We start from the raw sequence: 12,808 nt of genomic DNA, 5'->3' as shown, positions 1-12,808 counted from the left end.
TTTTGAGAGGTTTTGTTTATTTCCAACCGAAGAGCTTGGAGCAATACAGATTGACTGTTATCAAACTTACTTTGCCCTTAACGATTAAAAATGACAATGTCCAATTTTATATAATATCACAGGTTCTACACCGTCAATGTGAGAACAGCTTATAGATACATAAAACTGGCCCACTGATTTTTTTTTTTTTAATGAGCAAAGAGTATTTAAAAACCAATTTCTCTGTATCTTGGGTGTGTAAGGTTATGTTTAATACAGGCCCAGCTGAAGGCTTTTGGGGCAACTAAGCTAGCCTTTTGCCATTCATTCAGCTTGAATATATTCTGCAGTCTGAAAGTATGTAGTTCAATGGATAAGGTTCCAATACACGTATCCCTTAAGCAGAAATAAAGGAAATGTAGTTCCTTTGTCATTCACAGTCCCAACACCACATACTTGTGTGAGGCGGGACTAAATATGAAGGTTATTGCAAAGGCTAAAACTAGATGGAGTGACACTGGTTCTGACTTAAAATGCCTTTGTGTCTTACTGGATATCTTGGGTCATTTGTTTATATTTTAACTTATTTTTGTTATCATATACTATTGTCTTACCTTATGATTATTAAATGCCAGTAATATTATCTAGTTTCTTTCCAAAAATATTTTTTTGTCTTACAGATGATTAACTGAATGTATACGCATAATACAATTTCTAGCAACATACACCACCATAATTTTGAATAACGCACAGTGGCTTCCACAACTTTTATATAAATTTCTTCCATCTTGTTCTACTTTAGCTATCTTGGATGATAGAATTATTACATCCTGAGCCCTCTGAATAGGCTATAGGCTATATATACTATCCGGTTCCACAATGTTATAATTATCCAGCATCAGTAATGTAAATTCCATCTTTCTAATGGATTTTGATCAGTGCATTCTTTACAAAATGTCCCTACTTTTTAAAAATCATTATTATTATCATTGCCCTCTGCTTTACTGAATTTGAAAAAAATATTGCTTTAATCTACCTAGGTTGACCAAGGGCTTGTATATCTAAATTATATTCTATGACCCTAAGGTCAAGAATTCTGTAAGTTATAGAAAATAATCATATTGGAAGCTGTCTCTTTTATTTATGTAATACAGAGTGATTTATACCTACTGGTTAAGATTTTTCTTGTTTTTTTAGGCTGACCTTATCACTTTTCATCTAAGTCATGTTACTTTTGAAAGTGAAAGGAGTGTTATTGATAATTATACTAGGACATTAGGCATAATGTATTATACTAATCACATCAAGATGTGTCCTCATTGTAGTTATTTTGTTTATAAAACTTAATTGTAATGAGGAATTTGGAGGATTTCATCGTGAGTTCCTTGTTACCTAATATTATGATATTAAAAATATGTCACAATGCAGTATACATTGATGAATTATTGAATTGTACACTTAAAATCTATGTAATTTTGTGAACCAATGTCACGTCAATAAATTTAATTTAAAAATATGGCAAATCCATGAAATGTAATAGTGCTTATAAGACCAAAGAGCTTTTCCTTTGTTCCCAAATCTTAACCTTATTATTGAACTGGTTGCAAGATACTGCAATTATTGGTTTATGTTTTTATTTGTGGGATTAGCACATTATTTGTGGTCTGGAAGGGAATCGGTGTGTATTTTTAGAATTAAGATTATTTGGACAAATTGAAAAGAATAGGTTATTTTTATTTTTCTTTTTTTTAACTTTTTAAAAATTAAGTTTATTGGAGTAACATTGGTTAATACAATTATATAATTTTCAGATGTACTTTATAATTTGACATCTGTATATTATATCGTGTGTTTACCATCCAAAGTCCAGTTTCCTTCAGCTACCATATATTTGACCCCCTTTACCCCATTTACCTCCTTCCCTACCCCCTTCCCTACCGCCTTCTCTATCTTCTATGCCCATCCCTACACCTCTACCTTCTGGTAACGATTCATCTATTTTTAAAAAACTTTCTTTTTTTAAGTGCATTAATAAAGATAGAACTATCTCTGCAAGAGGTATGGTGCTTTGCATGTAATGTATTTATATATTAATATAGCTCCATGCGGCATATTAATATTCATAAGGTAATTTGGTATATTTGGACTGAAGGAGCAACAAGGTACAATGGTTAAGTCTTTCTGGAGAAAGACTGCTGGAGTCTGAATCTAGACTTTGCCACTTAGTAGCTGCATGATCTTGGAAAATCTAACTTTTCCATGCATCTGTTTCTATCTGCAAAATGAGAAAGTAATAGTACTCCTCTCATGGAGTTATAAAATACGAATGAGTTGTTTCACATAAAGAGCTTAAAACAGTATTCAATTATTGTAAACATGTGAGAGTTGGCTATGGTTTTATGTTAAAATAATAATTCTATTAATATTATTATTACTATTATTACTATTAAATATTGAACCTCACATTAACAGATAAGTAAAGATAAGTACACATGTAGATGTTATACTCAGAGATTCAGGCTACATTTGAGTTCCTTGCTTCTTTACACAATAAAAAAAATTGACATGTTGCACTTAAACACTAGTTTAAGGATGGAAATAAGACCTGGTAGGTCAAAGAATTCACATGGGAGATGACAACTGACTTAAATTGAAATCCATAGGACCAACCTCAAATATTAAAGACTGTAAGATAAATATGAGGGTTATTTATTATCTTTTCTTTCCTAGTTTTCTATACAATTTTAAAAGAGTAGAAATGTATTTAAAATATTTCCAAATGTCTGTGAAGGTAGGATATCAATTATTTTTTTTTTAAATATTCTCTTAGTACACAGAACTATTTCACTTAAATGTGGGGAAAGTTTATGTGCATAATAAAGAATTACAATTGCATTTTCCAAAAATTTATAGATTAATTGAAATACCTAATGTGCAGAAACAAAATATCCATATCATTTTTAGAATATATGTACAAAATAATTTAAATGTGTAATATTTCATAAATGCTCCATGCTTAAGACATTTTATGTTTTTCACACTGAAATTCTCCTACATAAAATTATTAAAAGTAGATTATGGGGTAAGAGTTTACAAAGAGAATTTCTTACTTCTTACCTGTGCTGTTTGATACCATGTTTTTTGAGTTTATCTTTAGAAAATTCTAAATCTGTTTTCACTAAAAGCAAGGTAAAACAATATATGATATTGATGAATTCTACAACATAGTAGAGATGTATCTGGTTTTTCTTTAAGTCTTAAGAGACTAATTCGTGATAATCTTAAACTGTTATATGACATACTGCTACATTTTCAGGCCATATGCTGCTTCTATCTAGACTCTGCCTAAAAAATAGGCATATCTTTGTGTTATCATTTTAATTTCATATGTAAATATGATTGAATCTTTTCAAGGAAAAGATAAAACTTTTATATATTGAATACATCACTACACATTGTATTAGTAGATTAGTAGATTATGTTCACTACCAATACTGTCATGATGTTGGAATGCCATGTCTGTGTGTGGTGCATATGTGTGTGTGTGTGTGAATACATACACACATATATATATATATATATATACACACATACATACATAGAGAGAGAGAGAGAGTGTGTGTGTATATACATTATATACATACATATAATTCACAATATATATAGTGAATATATATGCACGCATATGTATACATACACATATATATTCACTATATATAGTGAATATATGTGTGTGTACATGTGTGTGTACATATATATACACACATATATATATACATATATATGTACATATATATATGTATGTATACCCTTATATGTTAATCAGGCAAATGTTCTCTTTAAAAAAATCCACTGACTATTTTTGATAGTTGTTCTATTTGCTTGCCCTAAGAGTTGACATGTAGAACAGGTGTGAAATTGAGAGGTCAGCCATTTTCAAAGGGCATGGCAACAGTTGGGAAGATTGAGTTTCTTACACTTTATACCTTGTGATGTTTGTTGGTTTTTAAGCTACTGAGCTACTTTATCTGAAAACATGTCTTATTCTATTTATTATCACATTAGCCAGTGAATTAAGATATGAACTGTTATTTAAATGCATAAACTATATGTTATTTCCCATGAAATCAAATAGAGATAATGTTTTCTGCTAGGAAGAATTGATAAATATAGAACTCAATTTAATTTTTAAGAGAAATGAAAAGAAAGGATTATCTCTCTTCCTCTTTTCTCAAATCCACTGTACCACTCTGTTTTATCTCCACATTCTCTTTACATTCTTTCTACATTGTCTTTGGTAGTTTACTAAAATGTCCTAACTCTTTTTTGGTTAAGCTTATTCATTTTAAAATCAAACCTCAGTGTATCCTGTCCACATTTCATGGACAAGACAGGAAGGAGATAGCGCTGCAATTCAGTTCTATCCACAAGTATTGACTAAGGATTCCTGCACACTAGATGCTGTGAGGTTATAGAAGGGAAGAAGAAATTATCGTTCCTGTCATGAAGGAGGAAGTCCAGTTAAGATAATTAGTCAAATGTCCAGTACATGCAAGAAGATTAGTGTCATAAGAGATCTGAAAATGGAGCAAGCACACTAACTGAAATAGTATGAGACCTCAAAAGGGTGCAGACTTGAGCCATACAAAGAAAATGTACAGAGTTGGATAGGGAGAAAGGAGTAAAGATCAAGAAAGTGACCTCTAGGAAAGGGGTGTACATGAGCAGTCACAGAGGAACTGATGAGCATAGCATGTCCTAGGGACAATATGATTGGCTTGAGTAACAGAGGACTTGAAGCAGAGAGCAGTGGGAAATATGCTCCACAATTCAAACAGGGTAATGAGAAGGTCACTACAGATGCACTAATTCCAATCAAGAGCAGTAATTTAATTAGGCATTGCTACAAAATCAGATCTTGGAGACATCGCAGCCAAGTAAAAATAATTTCTCTGTAATCCATTATTGATTTTCCCATACCTCTTTTTAATTTATTACTATGAATATAAAGAATTGGACATATTAGGAAAAGGCTTAGAAAATTTTTCCTTAAATTTTCACATCACATGTGGTTTCACATTTAAAAAATAAAGATAATATATACATATTTAACAAATACAGAAATGACACAAAAATACTGAACTTTAAAAAAGTTGTTTGTTTAATAAGGTTTAACACATTGCAATAATGACATTTCTTGTAAAACATGTGATTGTTCAAAGCTAGGATGAAAAATCTAGTGAAAATTTAATCTGCTGTTTAAAGAGGTTTGGATAAAGTTATAGAAGCATTGGATTAATGAACAAATCTATCTAAAATGATGAAAACTAAATTATGTTGCCATGACTTTTATTATAAATTATTTCTGAAAGTAGAAAAAATAATTAATTTAATCAAATAAATAAAAATAGTTTTTTAAACTATTCTCTTCATAGAGGTGTGTAACTGTGGAGATAATGGAAGAGCATGGCCTGTTACATATTTTTCTTACTTTGTTGCAGAATTTGAGTTGATTTTATTCCTCAATTCCACAAAAACTGGTTAATGCAGGATTCAAATAACAAAAGATAAGTCTTATTGCATAGTTCAATTTCTATGTTCACTCAATGAAAATTTGAAAGAAAGGTCAGAGATCATGATAACAGAAATCAGTAATAAATTGGCACCAGAAATGATGACCCTCCTGCTTGCTTGCATCTTTACTAGATCTCCTGCTGGTTTTTTATTGTTTTGCTTTGTTTGTGGTTCTGATTCATTTATATGCAAAAAGTGAGCCTAATAAATAAGACAACAGATCTGTGATACAAAATAATATTCATTACTAAAAAAAAAAGTATTAAGAACATACAATGAATGCTATTTGGGAAAAATATTTTATTTATTTCTCCAAATTTGGTGTGGATATTTTAAAGTTTTACATTTAACCAGCAGACTGGTTTAAGATAACAAATAAAAGGTAATCCTGTTTCTCTCACAAAATTGTGAAGATATATATATATATATATATATATCCTTTGAAATAATTCACTATTAAAATATTGGAGCTCAGTAGGGAAACATGACTACATTAATCTCATATTCTTGAATGTTGAGGGGTGAATGTCATTTCAATGGCTCACTTCTTCTTACATTGAAAAATATATTGAGATATTGATGGCTTACACAGTTTTGATTTTTTCAACGGTTTATTTTACTACCTACACTTACTTAACTTGCCAATCTAGATATAGAATTTTATTTCTAATAGTCAGAAGCCCATTAAGATAAAAGGTGATGGTTATTAATTCACATTTCTTACCCACTATAAGAAGAAAATGTGCAATGCATTTTCCTTGACTTCTTCTCAGGCCACACCCTCTTTTGGCTATTAATCAACACTTGAGAAGACACAGTGAAGGCAGTTATGTTTATAGAGATTATCTTTGCCATGATGATTCTTTATTGTTAACCAAGAGTTACAAATTCTTCCTGAGATCTACTTTTCTTTTTGTTCAGTCTAATGATGTGACCAAAACATATTGCAAAATTCTACATCTCCACAATAATTTTGTAAATTCTTATGATTATTTGAAATTCCTCATAAGTAATGTTTGTAAAATCAGTTAAATCACCATTTTTTTTTATTTTTTACATGCAGAGAAACACACGATTAAGTATTTAAATCCTTCGAAAGTTCTATTGTCATGTTAAACATTCATGAGAACCTTTCCTGTTAATATTACCAAAGTCAAATAAAAGATAAAAGAGGTTATATTCTTTAATGTATAAAGGAATAATTGCAGTTCGCACACTTGTGTTCATGTAGTAATGTAGTGTTCTTTGCATTAATAAGATATGGCATATTGATTGAAACTCTTAAAGGTAGACTACAAAAACCAAGCTATTAAGGACTGTAGAAATGCTGACCTTAACTCCATTGTAATTTAGACTTGCCAATAAAGTTATCAGGACAGCAATTTTAGAGGTAATATTCTAGATATATCCTATAGTATTCCACTTGTATTTAATGAAAATGTGCTTTCTCAGTCAAATATTTGCCATAAGTTCTCTTTCAGGATATTTGTATTTGCTAAACTAAAAAGTTAAAGTCAGGCATTTAATTTCAATGGGACTCAAGACAAGCATGCAATTAAGGGATTTGGAAACAGTGGTGTACCTAAAGAAAATGAAGAAACTTGTTTACTACCATGTGAAAGTCAGTTAAAATGTTTCATTCTCATTTTGTCCTCCCATAATTGCATGCGTTTTAGAAGTATGGGACGATTATATATATTACTTATTAGATACACATTAATTTTCTCTCTGAAGATCAATGCTATGTGCTCTACGAAAGAAGTTTTATGAAAAATAAATCACCCAAATGTGCTCCCTTGATATGAATCTCTTCTATATTCCTGACCATGTCAAATGTACGAAACTACATACTTATGTCTCCTCCCTGGGTACTAGCCATTCAGGGTATCAAAGGAAGTGTTCTGCCATAGAACAGAGCACAGGGTTCTGCTTATTGTAGTTATTCAGTAGATGGTCATTGAAATTAGTTGTATAAGAATTTTCGAATTACCTCATGTGACTAAAATGACTAGTTACATTATTTCATGGACTTACTTTGTCATAAACAACAACAGCAGCCAAAATCACTGCTTTACTAGATATTCATTTCTCCCTCAGTAGATTTCCATATCAATTTATTTGCCTACTTTAAAATTCGAGCTATCAGCTAACAACCTGATAATTATATAATATCACCAATGATTGCTTGTTTGTTGTCTAAATGCACCTTGAGGAATAATTATTGTCTTATAATGAGAAAAGGGTAAACATTTGTTTGAGGCAAAACAAATACTACCAAGTAGAACAGTTCCTTTGGAATATTTTAGATTATCATTATCATTAATCCTTTATGTTTATAGGTAGAAATTCCTTCTAAAGTAACGCTTGTAGAACTTTAAAATTTTCAACTCTGAATAATGGTTGAGGTTGAAAATGTTCAGCTGTGTTAAAGAGTTTCTTTTTATAAGAGAAAAACTGCTTAAAGACAGGACACTCAAAAAAATTTGTAGAATTAAAAGGTCATCTCCCAATCGTTTCAGTCTACTAGATTTGGTTTATGAATGCCCCAACTTTGTAGGTATAAGGGAGGTGAAGGGTATGTATGTGTATGTGTGTAAAGCAAACAACATGTTTTTTCAATTTAAGTTTACACATTTTACTATACATATGTGTTGTTCTTAAAAATATTAGAGTTGAAAGATTTGATCTATCAAAATGTGCTCATAAATGACACAGTGGTAAATGCAAATTTCATGGTCAATGCTAAAAGGCCAAAAAAAATTATCTGCTATCATCCATGTTTTATCTATTTTTAAAAACCATAGAGGGAAAAATACTCTCAGGGGGAGGGGGGAATGAAGCTTTACTGCAAAAGAAATGAATGCAAAGATAGGCACTCTAAGTAGTGAAGAGACGTGAAGCATTGTAACTTCACAGCACACTAAGGAGCAACAGCTGTACCTAATTTCAACTTGATGTGCTTCAGATCTCATATTCATATAGGTATTTAATGATCCAAACATAATGGTCCTATATAGAATAATTACTTATATGAAAGAGTAACTTCATACACATTCTTTTTTAAATGATCCTGCGAGAGAAAAACTGCACTGGCTCTTTGAACAATGAAGTCTTTTTCTCCAGTCCAAATGTTTGGGGCTGAATAGCTTATCTTTGAAGAGAGAATTATAATAGTGCTGATATTACTTTTTTTTGACAAACTCTTTTTGTCTCCCCCCTTTCCAGGATAGCCAGTACAATGAAAAAAGATAGAATGCCAAGCCAATCATTAAGTCATACTGGTAGATGGTTATAAGAAATATCAGAAACAAAAGAAAATAGGGTATTTTAGAGTTGGTGTATTTCAAAAGCAGAGATTCACTGTTTTGAGCTTGACTTTCTTGGGCAGAGAGATTGGCAGTATCAGAGTTCTCAGATTCCTTGTCACCTGAGAAGCACAGTAATTGTTCAGAGTTTATTAATTCTTCATTTTTATCCATGTTCTCAATAGCTTCACTGACTAAAATTGTTGGCCCTAGAGATTTTTCTACATTGCCTTCTTCTTGTTGGAAAATCTGGCCTATACATCTTTCTCTCCTACTACCTGAACTTTTAGGAACTTCTTCAAGTATAGACCCAGAATATGGATACTTCTCAATACCCTGAATGTCACTTGCTGGATTATAATTATATCCTGATTTAGTAGGGATAGATTGAAGGACCATGGTAGTAATTGAATTCTCTATAGCAATTGACTGTTCATAAGATGATACTGAAGTTTTAGCATGGTGATCGGAAACATGAGAGCCATTCCCAGGAACTCTATTAGTGTCTGTGTTTAAGGCAGAATGAGTATCGGCATCTACACCCTTTTCCTTTGATAATTCTTGGACCTGGCCATGATCTTGATTTTCTGGAAATATTTTTTTGTCTGTTGACAACATTCTGAAATGCAAATCCAGATTTGAGGCTACTTTTTCATTGCCTGTAATGAACTGGAAGGATTCTTCTGCAGATGTTATATCTCCAATAGGACATTTCTTCCTATCATGTATGTTCTCAGGATTGTACACAGATCTGGTTTCTTCCTTTTCCATTTCATCTGCATGTACATTACAAATACCTAAACATGATTCCTTTTCAAAATCATTGTCACAGATTACACCTACTGTATCTCCTTGACAAAGGGTATAATGCGAATCATCGTTTCTCTCTTCATGTGGATCAAATGCAGTTTCCTTTACCTTGGTGGGCCTGTCACTCTGTGTTGTCTCTTGAGGTAGCTTAGCAATTACTGCCTTTTCTCTAGCAGACATGCTTTCTAGAGTACTTTCTGATGTTGTCTTAATTATATAAGCTGCATCTGCTTCTGCTTTCTCAGTAATACCATGATTAGCTAAAGAAGACAGTTCACAGCTCACTCTTTCTTGGCAGGTAAACAATTCTTCTGTAGGAGTAACTTTCAAACTCCTTGTATTATTTCCTCCCCCACACATATCTTCATAATCTGCTTGTTCTTTGATCTGCTCTGTTATATTTGTATTACTTTCTCTTGCTTTTCCCTGACTTTCCAGAAAATTCTGGCATGGTTTATTCTGTGTGCTCATCTTCTGATCCTCAGGATTCATCCAATCTAGATTTCCTTCTCCAACTTGGAAAAGATATTCATTCCTCAAAACATTTCCATTTCTTGGTGAATGAACTTGACCAGTCATCCCTTCTAAAGTAGTGCCTTTAGTAGTCAAGAGATCAGGCTCTGGGATTGTTAACACAGCTTCTTCCAAACTTAGATTTTTTTTTGGTGAAAGATACAAATCTGCTCTGATTTCCTGGTTAGGAGTTGTGGTATCTTTACTCAGCAGCACAGTTAGTTCTCTGTTACTAGCTCCCACCCCTTCCACACTTATTTCAGAGTGCCTTATCTTTTTTTGGTCATGTAAGATTGATTGAAAATTTTTGCTTTGCTTTTCATTATCGCCTAAATGTATTCTTTGTTTCTCTTTCTCATTCTTACCATTCCCATAATTTTTCTTGGAAGATTCCTTTTCTATTGATTCTTCTGAATGGAAATCCGGATGGAAATCTCTTTTTAAACATTTCCAATCTTTTATTTCAACTTCCTTAACTCCTCCTTCATGTTTTGTATTAAGGTTGTCTGCCATTAGTTGATCTGAGGAGGGACAAGTTATTTGCACTCTGCTTCTCCCTTGGGCTGGATTAGCATTATCATCCAATACGTCTTTGTTGCTGATATATAATTGCACTAATTCATCACTACTAGTATTTCTCAATGGTGGCTTCCTTTTCCTTATACATGAAGTAATTTCCTCTGAAAGTTGATGACTATACTCTTTTTCTGTAGAATATTTTTCATTGCCGGAAGAATTTCCCTTTAAGGAGCTCTCTGCTGATGAACTTGGAGACAAAGTCCTTTTAAACAAGTCATTGTGTACTTCATCATGAATATGCTTCTTCTCTAACCTCTCAGCTTTATTTGGAATATTGACTGGATCCATTGAAAATGTATTCTTTTCATCTCTGGAAACAGTACTTCTTATTAATCGTTGTTTTATCTTAAGGAATAAAAGCAAGAAATAATGACCAAATGATTTTAAATATACAAAATAAATTAGATAGTTTTCATTAACTTAGCTACTAATTATCTGGTAAATTTCCTTGACTCAGTTTGTGTGTGAATTTAACACAAATTCTAGAAGCCAAATATTTTTGGGGGGAGCCTTTTTAGGCTATGACTTGGGAATGAGATTAATAAGATAAGGGGCCCAAATTAATCACTCTCTTTCTCAGCTTCCAAATATCACATTGTATTATTCAACTATTCTTACTTGTCATTTCACTTTCCCTTACTTAGAATATACACATTGATAGCTCCATGCTAATCAATTAGAGAGCAGCTTCCTGGGTGCCCCTTGCTGCATTCACAGTTGCTATAGGTGTCCCTATTACAGTTTCTCTTATTAATATGTTTTCTGCAAAACCTCTGCAAACTATTAATAGCAAAACGTCACTCAAAGAAAAGTGAGGGAGTTAATGTCTCTGCAAATTCTGTTTTAATGACCCTCTGCCAACTGGTACTCAAATGTATTTGAGCTCTTCAATGATGCCAACTGTCAGGATTTAACAGTGAGATGCCTGTTTTTTTTTTTCCCCCTTCATAACTGACATTTGCATGATCTCAATAATTATATGCAAATCTTACATTTTCCCCTTCTTCTCACATAAGGCTCATGTTACTTGTCAACTGCACAGCTGTCTTGTAAGCCAATGCCTGTGGGTTCTACAGATTTGGTTGTATTTCCATCTATTATAGAGCTTCATTGTTTTATGCATTAACATCAGCATGGAGCAAATTAGCATCTAAATTACAGCTCTGAGTTCATTTATTGGATGTACAATCTCAGTAACTTCTAAACAAACTTTTATATTTGAGCCTGCTCATTGTAATGAGGTGTATTGGTGAAGTACATGATTTTTTAGGGCCCTTTCATTATAGTCTGTGGTTTGAGAAAAAAATGGCGATGTTAACTTTCAGCTGGTGAAAATTCTCACACTGGAGTGACAACTTTGTAGTTTCTTAAAGGTGGAGCAAAGTAAATTGCATACTTTAGTGACTCAGCTTCTATATCACTGTAGAAAAGGGGGAATGTGTGGGGAAAGAGATGAGCTCTGTTTCTTTTCTGTTTCAGCACTGACACTTAAAGAGGCAAAAAATAAGTGCATTATATGACTTGTTTACTCCTATCTCTTCTTTTGTAATAAAAATGTTATCTAAACCATAACCCCAAAATTCCAAATAGATTGAATGTTCACCAAGTGTGAAATTTATAACAAATTTAATCTTAAATTGTACAGTACTGAACCTGTTTTCTGTTTTAAAATATAGAACAGGTCTTTTTCTGTTCATTTGGTTTCCAATGATATGGAAGTTTGAGATTCTCAAAGATGGAAGTAAAAAAAAAAGTTACTAAATTCAATAGTTGTAGAGATGGACAGAACTCTAACAATCATCTAGTCCAGTCCTCTCATTTTATAGACAAGTTTATGCTAAGTGTAAACTTGTCACAAAGATTAGAAAGGCACATCAGGATAGTGCTACCTCTTCTGTAATTCATACAAACTATTACTCAGAACTGCTGGTAAAGAGATAAGACATGGATGTCATTAATTTACCACTGCAGAGATCAGAAGCAGCGCACCAAAATCAAAATGCCCTGTTGATAAAGTTAGAGATACAAGAACAGAATAGGCTGTGCTT

At 32.3% G+C, this 12,808-nt stretch overlaps 1 protein-coding gene across 1 annotated transcript in view; it reads right to left on the bottom strand.

The window, feature by feature from the left end:
- Positions 1-3,771: 3,771 nt before the first annotated feature.
- The window catches only part of PPP1R3A (protein phosphatase 1 regulatory subunit 3A), a 51,756-nt gene continuing 42,719 nt past the window's right edge, over positions 3,772-12,808 (bottom strand). Inside the window, exon 4 of the mRNA XM_016138077.2 lies at positions 3,772-11,105. Coding sequence (XP_015993563.2) covers positions 8,736-11,105 — 2,370 coding nt within the window. The 3' untranslated portion in view covers positions 3,772-8,735. The remainder of the gene's footprint in view (positions 11,106-12,808) is intronic.

The sequence above is a fragment of the Rousettus aegyptiacus genome, unplaced genomic scaffold (genome assembly GCF_014176215.1).
Source record: "Rousettus aegyptiacus isolate mRouAeg1 unplaced genomic scaffold, mRouAeg1.p scaffold_m13_p_13, whole genome shotgun sequence".
Classification (NCBI taxonomy): Eukaryota; Metazoa; Chordata; class Mammalia; order Chiroptera; family Pteropodidae; genus Rousettus; species Rousettus aegyptiacus.
This window is presented reverse-complemented; position numbering and strand designations above follow the sequence as displayed.